The sequence below is a fragment of the Coregonus clupeaformis genome, chromosome 18, assembly GCF_020615455.1.
Source record: "Coregonus clupeaformis isolate EN_2021a chromosome 18, ASM2061545v1, whole genome shotgun sequence".
NCBI classification, from domain to species: Eukaryota; Metazoa; Chordata; class Actinopteri; order Salmoniformes; family Salmonidae; genus Coregonus; species Coregonus clupeaformis.
In genome coordinates, this window is record NC_059209.1 from 46,004,368 (window position 1) to 46,025,879 (window position 21,512).

Consider the following 21,512-nt stretch of genomic DNA (forward strand, 5'->3'; position numbering starts at 1 on the left):
AAGGTGCCTACAGTCTTTTATCCAGATTCTGCAGGCTCTAGAGTTCGATTGGTTATCTATTACAATTGCTTACTACAGAGGCTTATAAAGCCTATGCATTTATCAGACCTAATCATATTCCTTGTCAGGGTTAATTGGTCAAACTAATTCACCTTGAAAAAGATGTGGAGCCCTTTCCACTCACAGTCACTGTCACCCCATATACGGGTTGAAAATGGCAGTTCTATATCGTGGAGCTCCGCCCCATAGGGGAGCTCTGCTCCTATTGGTTTACCCTCTGCCCTAGGGCAGAACAGCCTGAAGCAAAATTATGCACACACCTACAGCCAATGGGAGTACAGGTGTCCCTATATAAGGAACCCCGTTCCCTCAATCTGCCTCCCTTTATCTTCAGCGACTGGACTAGAACTGAAGAAGCCATACGAAGACTCTAGAAAGAATTTCGCCGTTGACTGCCAGCCGTCAACGTCTTTTCGCCATGAGCACACCTGGGATTTTCCCACCCCCAAAGGCCCTTTTAAGGGCCCTGTGTCGGTGTTCCACCATGGCTACCTCGGACCCCCACGACCTCTGCTTCGTGTGTTTGGGACCGCAGCACGCCGAGGATAGTCTCGACAACCCTCCTAATTGCGCCTCCTGCGCCCTCCTTACTATAAAGGAGAGGCAGCAGCGTCGGGCGTTCTTTATGAAGGACGTCCCTCTGGATGATGTAATGTCCTCACTCCTCTCTGCTTCAGAGGCGTCAGAGGACAGTGCGGTGTCGGAGGATGACAAGGAAGGCGCCGAGGCGGATATCCCAGTGGGACAATCCAGACTTCTGGCGCCTACCTTCAAAACCCCCTTTCATTCTGAAAGCGCGAGGTTAGAAGGATCCTTGTGCGATGACGACATGGGCTCTGCTAGGTCAGAAGCCCTGTCCGTCGCGGTAGCCTCTCTGCGCTCGGACTTTCCCGGGCTCATTGAGAAGGCTGCCACACGACTCGAGGTTGCGCTGCCCCCAGTTCCCCTTCCTATGGAGGTGGACCTGATGGAGGGCGGCCCTTACTCCAAGCCGAGGAGGGCAGCTGAGCCAATGGCTCCAGCCTTGCCCTCTCTCGGCAAGTATGTCGAGGGTTCGTGGGGGGCACCTCTGGCGGCGCGTTCGCCGGCCAGAGCGTATATCCCCTTCACCAGAGTGAGCGGCTATGAGTGGGCGGCTAAGGGAATCCCCAGGCTCGAGGGCGCCATGGCGGCGTTCCTAGTGCCGGGGTCGAGTCCCTGGGCAGCCTCCAAGAAGGCCACTCTGCCAGCACAAAGAGATAGGTTCACAGCCCAGTTGGCTGAGAAATCCTTTACGCTGGGAGCCCAGAGCGTAGCAGCGGCAAACAATATCGCCCTCCTCGCGGCCTCCCTGTCCCGTCTCACAACGGACAGGTCGGAGATGACCAGTGAGGAAGTGGAGGAGGCCTCCAGAATATCTGGAGCCATTCTACACCTGACGCAGGCGGTTGCCATATGCGCGGGAAGGACCATGGCCACCTCCGTGGTCACAGAACGACACCTCTGGCTTTCGATGACGGCCATGAAAGAGACCGACAGAGCGTCTCTACTCAACGCCCCCGTCTCCAGCGAGGGCCTTTTTGGCCTCGCAGTGAAGGATGCGACGGAACGAATCGCCAGGCTGGACGAGGAGAGGAGGCACCTGGCCAAGCATTTGCCGCTGGCAATGAGGTCCAGCAAAGCCCCAGCTAAACCGTCCATCTCCAACGCCCCCAACAGAGCTACAGTGAGGCGTCGGGCCAGGCGACAGACGCACACCACAGACAGCAGGAGAGCGAGCTCGGCCCCTCCAGCAGCGACGGTGGCAGCGACGGTCCCGCCAGCTAGAGAGGTTGTCACGAGACCAGCTTGGCAGCACCAGAAGGCCTCCCAGAAGCGCAAGCACCTCTGACGAGGCGAGGGGGAGAGGACGGAGAACGGCCCGGCGAGTTTCGCAGAAGGGCCTACTGTTCCCCCCCACCCCACTGTTCAGGGCGTGGAGGGCTGTGTTGTACATTGTGTGAATAAAGAGATTGTTCTCATTGACATTGTCAAAGAAGGACATTTATTCCATAAGGTTCGGAACACTTCACGTTCTATGTTTCTCCCTCACCATCTTGAGCGCAGCCCAACCCACTTAGAGTGTGTAGCTGAGCGTGCTCAGGAGAGGAAAGGGGTAAAGGTAGCAAGGCGCAGCCTTAGCTCACCTAGTAAAGATCTCTTACTACAGACTCCTAGGAGCTCTGTAGTAAAGGTCTCACATAGTAGGCAGTTGCCTCTGTCCCAATGTGACATGAAGGCGCAGCCGCTAGCCGGGAGTGACGCCTTACTGCAGGCTAATGCCTCAGTTAGTGCAGATCAGACCCGTGCGACGTTCACGGAGAGCGGGAATACCAGGGCTACTAAGGTAGCCAAGGTATGGATGCCTCCGGTATATTCTGAACGTATCAATGCCCATGGCTCTGAGCGCAGCTCACCACACATTGAGTGTGTCGTTGAACAGCCGCATAAGACCAGTGAGGAGGCATTGTGGCTCCACCATGTGGTACCAGTCAGTGATCACATCTTTCAGACTCTGTTGAGTACTGCAATGAATGGGTCTCATGGCAAGCAGCAGTCTCAGTCAGACAATGACGTGATGACGCAATTGCTTTCCGGGGAGAACGCTCTGTCTCAGGCCAAAGCCTCAGTCAGTGCAGTTCAGAACCGTGCTGCGTTCACGGAGGGCCGGATTACTGGAGTTACGGTCGTAACTAACGTATCAAGGCCCCCCGATTCACCCAGAACGAGCTGATGTTTCCTCTCCCTTTCGAGGGGGCCGCCTTGGGCTATTCCACCAACTCAGTGCTGGGGAATAGCAGCGGCGAGGGCCATAGAGGAATACAGGTCCTTCCTACTGGATGCACCACAGCTTTGTGCGCGCCCGCTTTCTCTGCATCGCTGGCAGTGGCAACAAAGCTGTACCCTCTCACGCTGGCTAGATCAGACGTTGCAGAAGGGTTATGCCCTCCAATTCCATCGGACCCCACCCCCGTTCAGGGGAGTGGTGGAAACGGTGATGAAAACGCCAGACAAAGTAGCCGCTCTGATGTCAGAGATTACGGAACTTTTGGCGAAGGAGGCGGTCACAGTAGTTCCCCGAGAGCAAAGGAACAAAGGGCTGTATTCGCCCTATTTCCTAGTGCCCAAAAGGACGGGGGGAGTGAGGCCGATTTTGGATTTACGCATTCTCAACGAGAGCATAACCAAACGGTCCTTCCGAATGCTGACGACAAAACGTCTACTGGAATGTGTCCAGAAGGGAGACTTTTGTACAAGCATAGACCTAAAGGACGCGTACCTTCATGTGCCGATACAATCACGCCACAGAAAGTTTCTGCGGTTCGCATTTCAAGGGGTGGCGTACGAGTTCACGAGGATGCCGTTTGGGTACGCCCTGGCACCTCGAACTTTTTCCAAATGTGTGGAGGCGGCATTGGGACCACTGCGTCGTCAGGGGATAAGGATATTAGCCTACCTAGACGACCGGCTGGTTCTCGCCCCGTCAGCAGAGCTGGCGTTCACTCACACGACACAGACGGTGATTCATCTCACGCGTCTGGGGTTCGCTGTGAATTGGAAAAAGAGCGCACCCTGGCCCAGTCATCAGATTGTCTACCTGGGACTACAGCTAGACACTGTAATGATGAGGGCTCGAATTTCGGACCCTCGAAGGGCAGCATTGTTACTAGCCCTGAGGAGGTGTCGTCCGAATCACACAGTAACGGCGCTATCGATCATGTCACTTTTGGGTCTCATGTCGGCAGCCCACTCTGTGGTCCCGCTGGGGCCTCTGCACATGCGCAGAACACAGCGGTGGTTCACCCAACTAAGACTAGACCCAGTGCGTCAACGTCATCGGTTGGTGGTGGTTCCTCTCTCGCTAAGAGCAGACCTGGACTATTGGAGGAACCCGTGCGTTCTCACGCACGGAGTCCCGATGGGCAAGGTGTCATTCCACATTCCAGTGTTTACAGATGCCTCTCTGACTGGATGGGGAGGGACATGTCAGTCTCAAGCGATAGGAGGTGCATGGCCTCAATCAGGTCGTCACATCAACCTCCTAGAGTTGGAAAAGGTTCGACTGGTTTTGACCCACTTCGCGTCTACCCTTCGGGGTCGCGATGTGTTGGTCTGGTCAGACAACCGGACCACAGTGGCTCACATAAACCGCCAGGGAGGAGTCAGGTCTCCTGCTCTCCATTGGGCGGCAATGGAATTGTGGCTGTGGGCTCACAAGCACCTTCGCTCGTTGAGAGCAGCGCACATTCCGGGCTACTTGAACGTAGGGGCAGACCTCATGTCAAGAGGGGGTCCTCGAGACGACGAGTGGTGTCTGCACCCGGACATTGTTCTACGAATTCGGGAACAATTCGGGAGAGCCGAGGTGGACCTGTTCGCGTCACGTGTGAACGCGCAGTGTCCCCTATGGTTCTCTCTGAGAAACCAGGACGAACCGCCATTGGGAAGAGACGCATTTGCGCACTACCCGTGGCCGAAAGTTCTCCTGTATGCATTCCCTCCGCTGTCTTGCATTCTCCCACTGCTAGCCAGGGTGAGGTCAGAGGAGCTGTCAGTGATACTGATAGCGCCCGATCGCCCGGGGGCTCCGTGGTTTGCGGAGATGAGTCAGATGTTGATTGCGCCACCATGGCCAATTCCACATCGACGAGACGCGTTGACCCAGGCGGGAGGCTCGATAGGGCAGTGGCCCATAATCGGCCAACCACTGAGGGCTTGGTTCCTGAATGGGACAGGTTGAGGCGCCGTGGGTTATCTGATGCAGTGATCAGAACCATACAGGGCGCAAGAGCCAGTTCCACTTCTAAGGTGTATACCAGCAGATGGAATGTTTTCTCACAATGGTGTGACACACAGGACGTGGACCCCATGAGCTGTCAGGTAGAGAGTGTGCTCTCATTCCTGCAGTTTATGTTTGATAAGCAGAAATCGCCCTCCACCATTCGAGTGTTTGCAGCGGCAATTTCAGCTGGTCATGAAGGGTTTAACGGGAAAAACGTGTTCAGTCACCCATTAGTGAAACGTTTCTTATTGGGAACGCTGACGGCTTAGGCCGAGGCCTAGAGCTACGCTGCCCAAGTGGGATTTGGACTTGGTTCTCGAGCGCTATGTAAGTCGCCGTTCGAGCCATTGAGTCAAATACCCCTCAAGATGCTGTCTATCAAGACGGCGCTGTTGCTCGCCTTGACTACCGCTAAGCGGGTCAGTGATTTGTGTGCACTGTCGACGAGACCCGACTGCCTTGCCATCAATGGCGATCTGAGCAGAGCGGTGTTACGTCCTAATCCGGCATTTGTGCCGAAGGTTATTAACAGTGCATATAGATCACAGATCGTGGAATTGTGGGCTTTTTCATCCCCCTCCCCATGGGGAGAGGAGTGAGGAAAGGCTTCATTGTCTGTGCCCAGTACGCGCTTTGGCGTGCTACATTGAGCGCACAGCAGCGGTTAGGTCATCGCCTCAGCTGTTTGTGTGTCACGGTGCGGCTGCATTAGGTAGACCACTTTCAAAACAGCGATTGTCTCATTGGCTTTGTGAAGGAATTGAGACGGCGTACGAGGCGGCGGGGCAACAACCGCCTCAGGGTATTAAAGCGCACTCCACTCGTGGAGTAGCAGCTTCTACTGCCCTCTTCAGAGGTACAGAGGTAGTGGATATTTGTAGAGCGGCGTCTTGGTCGACACCGTCTCCTTTTATCCGTTTCTATCTGTTGGATATGTCTTCTAACTCTTTGGCTCGATCTGTACTCAGCGTGGCTGAAGGGAGATCTTGAGAAAGAAACAGAGAAAGAAAGCAGGATTGTGACCATGTTCATAAATCCGTTTTTATTAGAAGAGACATATTATGGCACGTTTTTTCCAACCCTTTAGCTCGGTCGGCATTCAGTAGAGCTGAAAGGCGATTTTGAGCTAAAAGGAGAGGACAGAGCAGGACCTTGGACAGGTTCCAATCAGGTCCGCCTTGGTTAGGAAAACGTGTTATGTCAAGAATAGGCTTTTTAACTTTCAAGCTCGATTGCACTCAGCATAGCTGAAGGAGAATCTTGAGCTAGAGGAAAGAGAAGCAGGACGATAGACAGGTCTCTATCAGGTCCGCTTCGGATGAAAAGCTATCTGTAGCATGTCTCTTGACTCAGGGTCAGTACATAGAGACATGTATTGAACTGACAGAATGTGAGGTCATCTATCTGATTTAGATAGTATGACTTATATATTTTGTTCCTGCCTACTAATCTCTGGGTTCCATTGAGTGAGTAGGGCGGTCTGTTGGACACTTAATGTAGAGTGACTGATGTCATTCCATTAGTGGACGATAGTGTTGTCACAGAATATTGAGGCACGGCTATCTGCTGGTACAGATTAGCACGGCGTCTATTCTGATGATCTGCCCACTAGCCATTGGCATTGCCATTGAGCTAGATGGGGCGGATCTATAACCGATGACGCGGTATATTGTGACGCCCGGGTGGGTCTTTTAGTCGCAGTATTGCGGAAATTGGTTGCAGCCATTGCTGGGCTTGACCTATTCTCATTTTTGAATGGGATGTGTTAGGTTCGGCAGGGGGTACATTTTGGAGCGTTTCGCTCCGCCTTAAACCAATAGGAGCAGAGCTCCCCATGGGGCGGAGCTCCACGATATAGAACGACTAGTTACCGGAGTGTAACTCCAGTTCTATGAGTGGAGCGGAGCCCCATAGGACTTAAGGCCCTACCGACCCTCTCTAGTCTCGCTGAAGATAATATCTCGGGAGGCAGATTGAGGGAACGGGGTTCCTTATATAGGGACACCTGTACTCCCATTGGCTGTAGGTGTGTGCATAATTTTGCTTCAGGCTGTTCTGCCCTAGGGCAGAGGGTAAACCAATAGGAGCAGAGCTCCCCTATGGGGCTCCGCTCCACTCATAGAACTGGAGTTACACTCCGGTAACTAGTCGATTTTGTAATTGATAAGTGTAATATTCATATGTGTCACCATACTGAATTGTAATTGGATGCATCATACTGTGCAATGATTGGTTAAGACCACCCAGGTGGTGAGGTCATTCTAAGATGATCATGGCCAGAGACACATGGACATGCACGTTATAGCTAGTTAATAAAGAGCTACGTTTATAAATATCCTGTCGTCCTGCATTTTATTATTTTGTACAAAGCGTACAAAACAAGACATGGTGTCAGAGTAAAAGGACTAAAAGATGGATTTTGCTGGAGTTCCTTCACCTCGAATGGATTGGGGGTCTACAAATCTACCCGATGCATGGCGTAAGTTCAAACAGCATGTGGAGCTGATGTTCACGGGTCCTCTGAAGGAAAGAGGAGAAGAGGAAAAGTGCAGCTACCTGCTCCTCTGGATCGGTGAAAAAGGGAGAGACATTTACAACACATGGACACTTACCGAGGCTGAATCAAAGGTACTGAAAACATACTACGATCGTTTTGAAGCATATGTTTTGCCAAAGACCAATACAATTTTCGCTAGGTACAAATTCCATGAGAAAGTACAAGGCGCTAGTGAATCGTTTGAACAGTTTGTCACTGAGCTGCGTCTGCTTGTGAAAGACTGTGATTATGCAAACAAGGATGAGATGGTCAGGGACCGTATTGTATTTGGAATACAATCACCACGAGTGAGAGAGAAACTTTTGAATGTTGGATCAGAGTTAACGCTGGACAAAGCTATCGACATAGCCAGATCTCACGAGCTAGCACAGGTTCAGATGAAAACCATTTCAGGCGGCAGCATGAGCGCATCACGTGAACAAGCAGTGCACGCAGTCAGGCAGACATCAAAGCACACCTCCAGTGCCCAGAGAGCATGTTTCAGAACGGGAGACAGACAGAACTCCAAAACAGAGCGACACAGACTCCAAACGCCCCAAAACATGTGGATATTGTGGATACAAAGTGCATGGCGAACAGGGGAATTGCCCAGCTAAAGGCAAACAGTGTACTAAATGTGGAAAATGGAATCACTTTGCAAAAGTGTGCAGAGTTTACCGTGGAAAAACAGTACATACAGTGAGTGAAGATGAAATGTCAATCAAAGAGTCAAATGCTGATGAACTGTTTATTGATTCAGTGACACAGAAAAGTCAGATATCAGAGACAGAGCAAGCCTTTGCTGACATTGAGATAGGAAGACAAGGCACAGAGCTAAAATTCAAACTAGACACTGGTGCACAAGTAAACATTATTCCTCTGAGTAAGTACAGAAGCTTGACATCTGAGTGTGAGCTACAGCCCACCACGCGCAGACTGACTGGTTATGGTGGTGAACAGCTCCCAGTAAAAGGCACATGCACTCTCAAATGCAAATACAAGGAAAGGGACATGATGTTGGACTTTTACGTTGTTGACACTCGAGCACCTGCAGTGCTAGGTCTTAAAGCATGTTTAGACATGGACCTTATCAAGCTAGTTTTATCAGTGACAGCACCAGTAGAGATAGAGAATGTCATGGAGGAGTTTGCTGATGTTTTTACAGGAATAGGACTATTCCCAGGAGAATGTACCATTCACCTTAACCCAGACGCAACCCCTGTGATCTACCCACCGAGAAAGATTCCACTTGCTCTCCGCGCCCGTCTGAAGAAAGAGTTGGAGAGCATGGAGCAATCTGACATCGTCACCAAGGTTACAGAACCGACGGATTGGGTCAACGCGTTAGTGGTGGTGGAGAAACCACGGACAGGCAAGCTCAGAGTATGTCTCGACCCAAGAGACTTGAACAAGGCTATCAAACGCCCCCATTACCCCTTACCGACGCTAGATGGCATCACACACAAGCTAGCGGGCGCACGCTACTTCAGTGTCATGGACGCCAGATCAGGCTACTGGGCTATCAAGCTCACAGAAGAGTCATCTAAGCTCACAACGTTCAACACACCGTTTGGACGCTACAGGTTCCGTCGCCTGCCTTTTTGGGATTATCTCAGCCCAAGACGAGTTTCAGCGAAAGATCGACGAGGTGTACGAAGGCCTCGACGGAGTCGTGGCAATTGTGGACGACATCCTTGTCTATGGTCGAACCAAAGAGGAACACGACAGAAACCTCAGCGCGATGCTGCAAAGGTCCCGCGAGAGAGGAGTCCGGCTCAACCCCGAGAAGAGCACAGTCGGCGCTACAGAGGTCAGCTACTTCGGGCATCTTCTCACAGCGAATGGAATCAAGCCAGATCCGCAGAAGATCTCAGCCATAAAGGAAATGGAGCCACCAAAGAACCGCGCAGAGCTGGAAACAGTGCTTGGCATGGTCAACTACTTAGCCAAGTTCGCACCCAGCCTCTCCAATGCTAATGCACCCCTCGCGTCAGCTGCTAAAGCAGTCCAGTGAGTTCCTCTGGGACAACCAACACGACATCGCTTTCCAGAAAGTGAAAGACTTGATCACGAGAGAACCAGGACCAATCCTTGCCTACTACGACCCCAACAAAGAGCTCAGACTCCAGGTGGACGCGCCAAAGTATGGGCTAGGGGCAGTGCTACTGCAAGAAGGAAAACCCATCGGCTACGCTTCCAAATCTCTCACAGACTGTGAAATCAACTACGCTCAAATCGAAAAGGAGCTGTACGCCATTCTGTTCGGATGTAAGCGTTTCCATCAGTATGTCTATGGACGACAAGTCATTGTGGAATCAGACCACAAGCCCCTCGAGTCAATCATGAGGAAACCGTTAGCCGCAGCCCCGCCAAGGCTACAGAGAATGATCCTTCAACTACAAAAATACGACTTCACAATCACTCACCGTCCAGGCAAAGACATCCCTGTCGCAGACACACTCTCCAGGAAGTTTCTTACCTACAAGGACAGCAGCCTCAGTGAAGGCATGGACATGCAGGTGCACACTGTGTACAGCAACTTACCAGTTAGTGACACAAAACTGACGGAGATCCGAGCAGAAACAGAAAAAGACACACAACTCACACAGCTGAGGAAAGTCATACAGTCAGGATGGCCTGAGGAGAGGAGAAAATGCCCTCAGAGCGTCTCAGAGTTCTGGAACCATCGTGACGAACTATCACAGATCAACGGAATCATTTTCAAAGGAGAGAAAATCATCATTCCTACCAGTCTCAGAGAAGAGATTTTGACAAAGATCCATGCTGGACACATGGGCATGGAAAAGTGCAAACAGAGAGCACGGGACATTTTGTTTTGGCCCGGAATGTGCAAACAAATAGAGGACATGGTTGGTAAATGCCCCACGTGTCTTGAACGACGCCCCTCGAACACCAAAGAGCCAATGTTACCTCACCGTATCCCAGACCGACCCTGGCAGGTCGTGGCAACCGATCTGTTCACGTGGAACAACGAGGACTACATTATAACAGTGGACTACTACAGCAGATACTTTGAACTCGACAAGCTTCACAGCACCACATCTGCAGCTGTGATACACAAGCTGAAAGCAGCCTTTGCCAGGCATGGCATTGTAGAGACTTTAATATCTGACAATGGGCCCTGTTACAAATCAAATGAGTTTGAATCCTTCACAAAAGCATGGGAGTTCACACACGTCACCACAAGCCCACATTACCCTCAAAGTAATGGCCTTGCTGAAAAATCTGTGCAGATCGCTAAATCACTCATGGACAAAGCAAAAGCAGACAAGAGAGACCCCTACCTCAGTCTCCTTGAATACCGCAACACTCCAGTTGACAACTTCAAATCACCAGCCCAGCTGTTGATGAGCCGCAGACTTCGCTCAATCCTCCCCAGCACCAACCAGCAGCTGCAACCTGAGGTCGTCAGCTACAAGGAAGTGCATGCAAAACGTGCACAGAGACAGCAACAGCAAAAGCGATACTACGACAGGTCAGCCAGACCACTGCCACCACTGAACGACGGAGAGTCAGTTAGAATCCAGGAGCATGGCTACTGGAAGCCAGCAGTCGTCATCCAACCAGCTGACACTGAACGTTCATATCACGTTCGCACCGCAGAAGGAGCGGTGTACCGCCGCAATCGTCGTCACCTACTGAACACAAAAGAACAACACACTGACGAGATGAACTGTTCCCCTGAAAGAGAACGGGATGGACTAAACACAGACACAACACAACATACACCATACTTACCTGCAACACCACAAGAACTGTTGACTGACACAGAAGCATGCTCAGCTTCATATCACACAAGGTCAGGAAGAGAGGTCAAGCCTAGAGCTGTCCTAGACCTGTGAAATGTCAAAGGGTGTAGGCGGATCGCTGCCCTAAAAGAGTTTCCAGACTGTAAACTTGTTATTGAAAGTTAACTTGAAATGCTTTGGTATTGTATTTGTTTGATATGTTGAGATGTCATTGCTACAGTGAAAAGCTGAGTTGCTGAGAAATATTTGTTCTAAAAATAACAATATGCTGAATCATTGTTTGTCTGTTATGTTGATGCAGTTGGTGCAGTTTAAATGGTTACTTACCTCGAGTTCAAACTACAGAGCATATATTCAAAAGAAACGCTTTATTGTTCCACATATTTTTTCTTTTTTTTAAAAGAAGGGGGATGTAATATTCATATGTGTCACCATACTGAATTGTAATTGGATGCATCATACTGTGCAATGATTGGTTAAGACCACCCAGGTGGTGAGGTCATTCTAAGATGATCATGGCCAGAGACACATGGACATGCACGTTATAGCTAGTTAATAAAGAGCTACGTTTATAAATATCCTGTCGTCCTGCATTTTATTATTTTGTACAAAGCGTACAAAACAAGACAATAAGTGCCTAAATTGGAACGCAGTGGTTGTACAGTAACATGATATACATGTCAGAGCTCAGGTTCTCCGCATCACAGCGCTGTGTGGGTTTTGACTGACAGCCGTTATAAAGTTGAGCACCGCACGCGACAAGAAGATGCCCCCATCCCTCCCGCTAATTGGGCTACTTTTGCACATTTGTTGTTGTCTGAGTGAGTAAATTGTAAATTGAGAGAAGTCAATGTGTTCTGAAAGATGAGACGTTGAGGATTATTAAAAATACCGCTTTGATGTTATACAAGCAAACCACACACCTGTGAGTCCAAATGTGCACTTCACATTTCCATATTTGAAAACTCATGTCATTTAAGTATTAACGTTTACGATCGCTATGTTTGATCCACAGTTACAAGAATGGCATGCGTTATACCCTGGGTTGTCCTGAACAGAATGAGCCTATGTTTCTCAGAAGTGCAATTTAAAAGCATAACAGTGTAAGATCATATTTTATAACTTAGCTAGCCATGTTGGCAATAGAACACGCTTTCAAATTATGCCCACCTGACCCAGAGTGAGATTTATAATGGAACATTTGCGTAAACAACAACAGTAATTGTGTGATGGTGGGGACACAGGGCTGTTTTCCAAACAAAAAACTACAAGTGTGCTTGCTTCAGTTCCTCAATGGCAAAGCTAGGAGAGCTAAAAAAAAAAATTGCACCTTATAGTTGAAGCTCTTTCCTTGAGTCATAAAAGTGCATTGAAATTACTTAAGAACTGTACACAGTTTGGAGAGGCGTGTGGCCACTTGGAGACACCAGTTAGACCTCTCACTCAAACCCTTCTAATAGTTTTTTCTTATCTTGCACCTACTCCAAAATTACAATGAATATTCTTATTATGTTACTGAATGTATCAAGAGTATTTTCAGATTTCGTCATTGACAAATTCTGTGAAAAGTACATCAAATCAACAGTGTAACGTTTGGATTCAGTCTTGTGTCAGGTGAACTGTTGTGTCCTTACCTTTGGTCTGATCATTTCCCAATAATCTCCAAAGTGTTTCCTTGCTATTGCTCAGCCTGGTCTCATAGACTAGACGTAACATAGTAAACGAAAATCCGGGCCATGATATGTTTGGTATGGTTACATAAGACAGAAGGTGACTTAAGGCAAAAATGGGATCAAGACAAAGGAGATGATTGTGGACTACAGGAAAAAAAAGTGGACTGAGCACCATTCTCATCGATGGGGATGTAGTGGAACAGGTTGAGAGCTTCAAGTTCCTTGATGTCCACATCACAAACAAACTATCATGGTCCAAACACACCAAGACAGTCGTGAAGAGGGCCTATTCCCCCTCAGGAGACTGAAAAGATTTGGCATGGGTCCTCAAAAAGTTATACAGCTGCACCATCGAGAGCATCCTGACTGGTTGCATTGCCGCCTTGTATGGCAACTTGTCGGCCTCCGACCGCAAGGCACTACAGAGGGTAGAGCACAGTACATCACTGGGGCCAAGCTTCCTGCCATCCAGGACCTCTATACCAGGCGGTGTCAGAGGAAGGCCCTAAAAATTGTCAAAGACTCCAGCCACCCTAGTCATAGACTGTTCTCTCTGCTACCGCACGGCAAGCGATACCGGAGCACCAAGTCTAGGTCCAAAATACTTCTTAACAGCTTCTACCCCCAAGCCATATGACTCCTGAACACCTAATCAAATGGCTACCCGGACTATTTGCATTGTCCCCCCCTCTTTTTACGCTGCTGCTACTCTGTTTATTATCTATGCATAGTCACTTTAACTCTACCCACATGTACATATTACCTCAATTACCTGGACTAACCGGTGCCCCCGCACATTGACTCTGTACCGGTACCCCCTGTATATAGCCTCCCTACTGTTATTTTATTTTACTGCTGCTGTTGAATTATTTGCTATTTTAATTTTTTACTTATCTATTTTTTACTTAACACTTTTTTTATTTCCTTAAAACTGCATTGTTGGTTAAGGGCTTGTAAGTAAGCATTTCACTGTAAGGTCTACACCTGTTCTATTCGGCGCATGTGGCAAATAAAATTTGATTTGATTTGATAAAGCTACAAACGTTATTACATTTATGGGTAACTGATTGGGTAAGCCTACATTTGTTTTGTTCTGAGGGGATGCATGAGGTTTCTCTGTGACTGCTCTGTTTATTTTCAAACTGCTTGGCTGTTGCCTGCTAAGCGCATGTGTTTTCCCCTGATGTACTATACACATCCTCTATCATTTAAAACCCTGCATTTGGGAGAGAAAAAAATCATTGAGAGACAGAATCAAAGGGTGGGTACCCTGAAAACCAGGCCTCAGTCACCAGGCAACCAAGAGATCACGTTTCATAGTTGAAAGAAAAAGAGAGGTGTGTGAGTGTGAAACAGAGAGACGTGGGGTGTCTTCCGTTCTCCAGTTTTGTTTTCTCTCTGCCATATGCTCCTCCATAATAAACAAAAACAGGTGGTACATTTCATAAGAAATCTTGATATTTTGACATTGATAAGAGCTTCTCTCTATGTGTTGATCTTGGTACCAAACTGCCTTTACTATTTTTAATCTATTCTCTTCTGCACTCTTCTTATTGTAAACAACGGGAAGTCTAAATAATATAGTAAAGCTTTCTGAACTATAATCTTGCTTTACTTGTCACAAGTGAATCATGTGTTTGTACTTCCCTAACCCAAGGTCTCTGGCTTCTCTTGAAATTGTATTATCTCCCTGCAATTTTTCTCATTCCATATATTCCATTCATCAGACTGAAAAGCCCTGAGTCCAAACCTCTTGGGGAATGGATGTAATGCATAATTTAATATTTGATACTAACAGCAAACTTTATGGGACAGCATAGTTGATGTCCTCTTGAACCTAGCTGAAAACCCATGAGGTTGGACTTTGACTGTGGTCTTTTGTGACACTGGATGCCTGTGTCCTCTGCTTGGTAAGCCCCCTGTCTGCATGTGCTGACTCTGCTAGTCTGGTTGTGTGTTCTGACCCTGGGGGCTCTCTGTCTCTCTCTGTGCCCAGGCCGTGTGTCTCTGACCCAGGGGGCCTCGCTGCTGGTGGAGGGGCTGAGCCTGGAGGACGAGGGCTGGTTCGAGTGTCGCATCCTACTCCTGGACCGCACCACAGACGAGTTCCGCAACGGCACCTGGACCTTCCTCTCCATCACAGGTGCAGCTCAGTGGGTCTCTGTGGCAGTCAGAGGAACTGGACTAGCCCTTACAGGACAGGAAAACCTCCAGCTGCTCACAACCATCAGTGTTTTCCCTTTCAAATATCCTCAACATGGGGCTGGAGCATGACAGTCCCTCTCCTGTTTATCTTAAATGGAGTCTTATTGCAGTGTGTGAGCTGTTGTTGCATAATGCTCAGTGTTTTACACAGTGCTCACGTCTCGTCTTTGTCTGGTTCTGCTGTTCACTGTGGGATGACGTTGACACAGGAGTGTCTGTTAGGAGCCACAGGGGATGTAGACACAGTGCATGTGACCTCACCAGGATAGTGGAGGCTAAAGGGAAAACAGTGTTTTGTGTTGCAGTTTCTCTTGTCCTGCATCATTCTCTCCCCCTACTGTCACTCTCTCCTTCTCTCCTTTTCCTATTCTATTTTTCCCATCCACACTCATATCAAAACACATGCCATTCCAATTTACTATCTACCTCCCATCCTCTCTTTCTTTCCATTTGTCTATCTTGTCTTCTTTTCTGCCTCCCTCACGCATCAAATAGGATATCATCAGGGCAAGTATTGTTACATCCAAGTAATGCACCTGCTTACTCAACATGTTTAGGTGATCAAAGGCCACAACTAGCTTACAGATGTAGCAATAACATCATTCATAGTTTCCCATTAGTTATCTAATTGTTAAACAGTAGTTAAATAACTAGCTAGCTAATTGTAATACATTTGTTTAAAGATCAACAAATGTTCCTCTATTACAGCCCCACCTGTGTTTATCAAGACTCCACCTACCTTTGTAGAAGTCTTGCAAGGGGATTCCCTGACCCTCAGCTGTGGTGCCCATGGCAACCCTCGACCAACTGTTATCTGGCATAAAGATGAGACCCCAATTGAGAAACATGAAAAGATGGCGGTATGTAAAAAAAGTGTATGTTTGCTGTTGTTGGATGAAGTTGTTGGTCATGATTCAAAGCATTGGCAATCTCTCTCTCTCGCTCTCTCTCTCTCTCTCTCGCTCTCTCAGGTGCTCAATGGCACCTTGTCTTTGGACACCGTCACCAGAGAGACATCAGGAATGTATAAATGTCAGGTGTCCAACTCGGAGGGGAATCTGACCCATACTACCCAGCTGCAGGTCAAAGGTCAGTGTCTGACTATCTTTTAACCATCTGGGAGAGGCAGAAAGGTCCTCCCTCTGCTGACACTTCAGCTCAGTTAGCGCACCTTAAGGGTCTCTAAGGTATTAACCCCTAAAGTGTCTCTTACATTAGTCCTTAGAACCGTAAGCCTGGTCAACAAGATTTTGGTCATAAAGTCAGTCTATTCAAATCAAATCTAAGACAGTATAACTGAGGTCATCACGACATGAGCGTTGGGTTTGGATTACAATCATGCCCACTTGCCTACTAACACAGGATTGTAACCCCTAGTGAGAAATGTAATGCACGGTGAAACAGCTGCGTGATTGCACTCTATCCAATCATAGCAGCGAACATCCAGACAGTGAGACAGACCTGCCCATTACACAGCACACTTGGCCCATAAGCCCTTTATGGAGTGGCCACTTGCTGATGTTTCATAGTGATCACTCAAGTCTGCCACTGTTTTGGGCAAAATGAGAATTGAGACGATGCACACTTGCATCCCAACTGCCACTTGTCAATATTCCAACATTCAAACCCCATTCGCCAGCATCTTGTGTCCCACCGCAATCTCGAGACCTTGGGACTATAAGGTTCTGTCTGACATTTTTGTCAAAAATAAGTTAGTCACATATAATTGATCTTAAGATGATTCTTAAGATGGTTCTGTCTATGAAGTTAATTTTAATTGAAACAAATGAAAAACTAGATTAAGGGAAGAGAAAGGGGATGCCTAGTTAGTTGCACAACTGAATGCATTCAACTGAAATGTGTCTTCCGCATTTAACCCAACCCCTCTGAATCAGAAAGGTGTGGGGCTGCCTTAATCGACATCCATGTCATCGGCACCCGGGGAGCAGTTGTTGTTGGGGGTTAACTGCCTTGCTCAAGGGCAGAACGGAAGATTTTTCCACCTTGCTGGCTCATGGATTCGAACCAGCAACCTTTTGGTTACTGGCCCAACGCTATTAACTGCTAGGCTATCAAAACGTTCTATCAGCATAAACCCATTTGAACGTGGCGCGAGAATGTTCTATCTGCAATCCAATAACAAGCCTGAACAAATACAGACGGACGAATCAAAACATACTGTATGTCTTTGCCATCTCGCTCTAATGCTGCGTGTACGTGCTAGTCAGAACTAGGAAAAATGTCTGACTTGCTAAGTGGTTGAACGCGGCACGTGTATAACAGCAACCAGTTAGAAAGTCCTGACGAGCACGTGAAGGTGGCAAAAGTCTTGAAAACTGCTGACATGCAAAACATTTTGTGACTGTATCAACAGTGGACTAATTAAAAAAATACCAAAATATAGTTTTTTAGTGGATTTGTCCTTTAATGAGCAGCAGAAAAACACATGCGGAATCTTTAAGAGAAGGTAAAAGAGTGCAGATCAGAGCTACTGTCATACTGCCATCTAGTGGTGGATGGTCTATAAACGCACTGCCCTTGTCACATCAAATCTGATCGTGAAGCTGGTAATTGGCATAAGAATGACTGTATCATTAAGGTTAATCAGTTTAATCACTTGTTTTACAGCCAGATAAAATCGTATATATGCAGTAACTGAAACTCTCCCAACTTCAAAATAGGTCCTCCACTCATCATTATCGCCCCAGAGGACACCACCCTCAACATATCCCAGGATGCAGTTCTACAGTGCCAAGCTGAGGCCTATCCCTCCAACCTCACCTATGAGTGGTGGAAACAGGGACAGAATGTCTACCATATCGAGTGAGTTGACTACAACACAAACACACACAAAAACACCAATTATAGTAGCAACAGGGATATGTGAGAAGCATACTGCACTCTATCTAGGTGCTATCTAGGTTCTAAAAGGGTTCTTTAGCTGTCCCCATAGGAAAACCCTTTGAAGAACCCTTTTTGCTTCCAGCTAGAACCCTTTTGGTTCTAGGTAGAACCCTTTTGAGTTCCATGTAGAACACTTTCCAAGTGTGTGTCTTATGTTTTCAAGCATTGATTCGATGTAATCTTACAAAGCCATTGGCACTACAATACAGGTTAATTGGATTGTTAGTAAGTCAGTTATATACCGGTAGCAGCATTGTGACCACAGGTAATCCTTAGACAATGGAGCATATTACAACTAAGAAGATACTAACTCAAGGCCAGGTTGTGATGTGTGTGTGTTTTGTCCTCAGGTATCTCAAGACACGTGTGAAGATCCTAGTGGACGGCACACTCCTCATCCCTAGTCTTGTCCCAGAGGACACTGGGAATTACACCTGTATACCAACCAATGGGCTGATGACCTCACCCTCTGCCTCAGCACACCTCAAAGTCAAACGTAAGAATTGTGGTTGACTATGGCTATGCATGCCTTGATTTCCTGGCTTGTGTGTTTTAGTCCATCTCTGGGAGAAAGACTTACTGTATCTACTTCCTCTGTCTCTCTTAGACCCTGCCAGGGTGGGCCGGATGCCCAGGGAGACGTATCTACCTACGGGCATGGAAGGAGTCATCTTCTGCCCAGTCCAGGCTGAGCCCCCCATGATCTTTGTTAACTGGACCAAAGATGGGAACAACTTAAACCTTGACAATGTAGGCAATCAGGGCAACATGAATCCTATCACACAGTATATCGATCATTAATCTCTGTTGTATTTCATGTTTGTTTTTCTCCTTCTGTCTTTGCCTGCTCAGTTCCCTGGCTGGTTGGTGAACGCCGAGGGCTCTGTGTTTATAGCCACAGCTAATGACAATGCAGTGGGTATGTACACCTGTACTGCCTATAACAGCTACGGGACCATGGGACAGTCTGAACCCACTAAGGTTATCCTGCAGGTAAGGCTGGTCCCCAGGCCTCTGTTCCCTGGTTATGGATTACAGTACTACCTGTAAATGTGTACAAAGAAAAGGTACCGAATTTTACTTAAAGGGTTACAAACGCTTGTCACTGTAGGTACCCTGTAAGGTACAGTGGGGGGGAAAAGTATTTAGTCAGCCACCAATTGTGCAAGTTCTCCCACTTAAAAAGATGAGAGAGGCCTCATCATAGGTACACGTCAACTATGACAGACAAAATGAGAAAAAATAATCCAGAAAATCACATTGTAGGATTTTTAATGAATTTATTTGCAAATTATGGTGGAAAATAAGTATTTGGTCAATAACAAAAGTTTCTCAATACTTTGTTATATACCCTTTGTTGGCAATGACACAGGTCAAACGTTTTCTGTAAATCATCACAAGGTTTTCACACACTGTTGCTGGTATTTTGGCCCATTCCTCCATGCAGATCTCCTCTAGAGCAGTGATGTTTTGGGGCTGTCGCTGGGCAACACGGACTTTCAACTCCTTCCAAAGATTTTCTATGGGGTTGAGATCTGGAGACTGGCTAGGCCACTCCAGGACCTTGAAATGCTTCTTACGAAGCCACTCCTTCGTTGCCCGGGCGGTGTGTTTGGGATCATTGTCATGCTGAAAGACCCAGCCACGTTTCATCTTCAATGCCCTTGCTGATGGAAGGAGGTTTTCACTCAAAATCTCACGATACATGGTCCCATTCATTCTTTCCTTTACACGGATCAGTCGTCCTGGTCCCTTTGCAGAAAAACAGCCCCAAAGCATGATGTTTCCACCCACATGCTTCACAGTAGGTATGGTGTTCTTTGGATGCAACTCAGCATTCTTTGTCCTCCAAACACGACGAGTTGAGTTTTTACCAAAAAGTTATATTTTGGTTTCATCTGACCATATGACATTCTCCCAATCCTCTTCTGGATCATCCAAATGCACTCTAGCAAACTTCAGACGGGCCTGGACATGTACTGGCTTAAGCAGGGGGACACGTCTGGCACTGCAGGATTTGAGTCCCTGGCGGCGTAGTGTGTTACTGATGGTAGGCTTTGTTACTTTGGTCCCAGCTCTCTGCAGGTCATTCACTAGGTCCCCCCGTGTGGTTCTGGGATTTTTGCTCACTGTTCTTGTGATCATTTTGACCCCACGGGGTGAGATCTTGCGTGGAGCCCCAGATCGAGGGAGATTATCAGTGGTCTTGTATGTCTTCCATTTCCTAATAATTGCTCCCACAGTTGATTTCTTCAAACCAAGCTGCTTACCTATTGCAGATTCAGTCTTCCCAGCCTGGTGCAGGTCTACAATTTTGTTTCTGGTGTCCTTTGACAGCTCTTTGGTCTTGGCCATAGTGGAGTTTGGAGTGTGACTGTTTGAGGTTGTGGACAGGTGTCTTTTATACTGATAACAAGTTCAAACAGGTGCCATTAATACAGGTAACGAGTGGAGGACAGAGGAGCCTCTTAAAGAAGAAGTTACAGGTCTGTGAGAGCCAGAAATCTTGCTTGTTTGTAGGTGACCAAATACTTATTTTCCACCATAATTTGCAAATAAATTCATTAAAAATCCTACAATGTGATTTTCTGGATTTTGTTTTCTCAATTTGTCTGTCATAGTTGACGTGTACCTATGATGAAAATTACAGGCCTCTCTCATCTTTTTAAGTGGGAGAACTTGCACAATTGGTGGCTGACTAAATACTTTTTTCCCCACTGTACGTCCATTGTACCATTAGTTATAGGTACATAATTGTACCCTTGCAGTTCCTTAAAATAGCCAATAGTGTACCATACAGTCCAGTCCACAGGTACAAGAGCATTTAGCCTTTTTAGGGTACCACCACAATTTACCATTACCGAACAGTACCATGTGAGATCATATACACCGAGTGTACAAAACATTAAGGTCACCTGCTCTTTCCATGACAGACTGACCAGGTGAATCCAGGTGAAAGCTATGATCCCTTATTGATGTCACTTGTTAAATTCACTTCAATCAGTGTAGATGAATGGGAGGAGACAGGTTAATAAACGTCTATATATATATACATAAAGTGCATTCGGAAAGTATTCAGACCCCTTGACTTTTTCCACATTTTGTTAAGTTACAGCCTTATTCTAAAATTGATCAAATAAAACATTTTCCTCATCAATCTACACACAATACCCCATAATGACAAAGCGAAAACAGGTTTTTAGATTATTTATTTATTTTAGATTATTTATCAAAAATAACGTATTTACATAAGTATTCAGACACTTTGCTATAAGACTCAAAATTGAGCTCAGCTGCATCCTGTTTCCATTGATCATCCTTGAGATGATTCTACAACTTGATTGGAGTCCATCTGTGGTAAATTCAATTGATTGGACATGATTTGAAAGGCACAGTTGACAGTGCATGTCAGAGCAAAAATCAAGCCATGAGGTCGAAGGAATTGTCCGTAGAGCGCCGAGACAGGATTGTGTTAAGGTACAGATCTGGGGAAGGGTAGCAAAACAATTCTGCAGCATTGAAGGTCCCCAAGAACACAGTGGCCTCCATCATTCTTAAATGGA

General features: G+C 47.3%; 1 protein-coding gene across 3 annotated transcripts in view; it reads left to right on the top strand.

Moving 5' to 3' along the window:
* The window catches only part of LOC121530852 (protein turtle homolog A), a 49,991-nt gene that overhangs the window by 19,488 nt on the left and 8,991 nt on the right, over nucleotides 1-21,512 (top strand). For all 3 annotated transcript variants that reach the window (XM_041836140.2, XM_041836139.2, XM_041836141.2), the window contains exons 4-10: nucleotides 14,837-14,983; nucleotides 15,754-15,905; nucleotides 16,017-16,134; nucleotides 17,727-17,868; nucleotides 18,300-18,445; nucleotides 18,557-18,699; nucleotides 18,802-18,942. In XM_041836140.2, coding sequence (XP_041692074.2) covers nucleotides 14,837-14,983; nucleotides 15,754-15,905; nucleotides 16,017-16,134; nucleotides 17,727-17,868; nucleotides 18,300-18,445; nucleotides 18,557-18,699; nucleotides 18,802-18,942 — 989 coding nt within the window. The remainder of the gene's footprint in view (nucleotides 1-14,836; nucleotides 14,984-15,753; nucleotides 15,906-16,016; nucleotides 16,135-17,726; nucleotides 17,869-18,299; nucleotides 18,446-18,556; nucleotides 18,700-18,801; nucleotides 18,943-21,512) is intronic.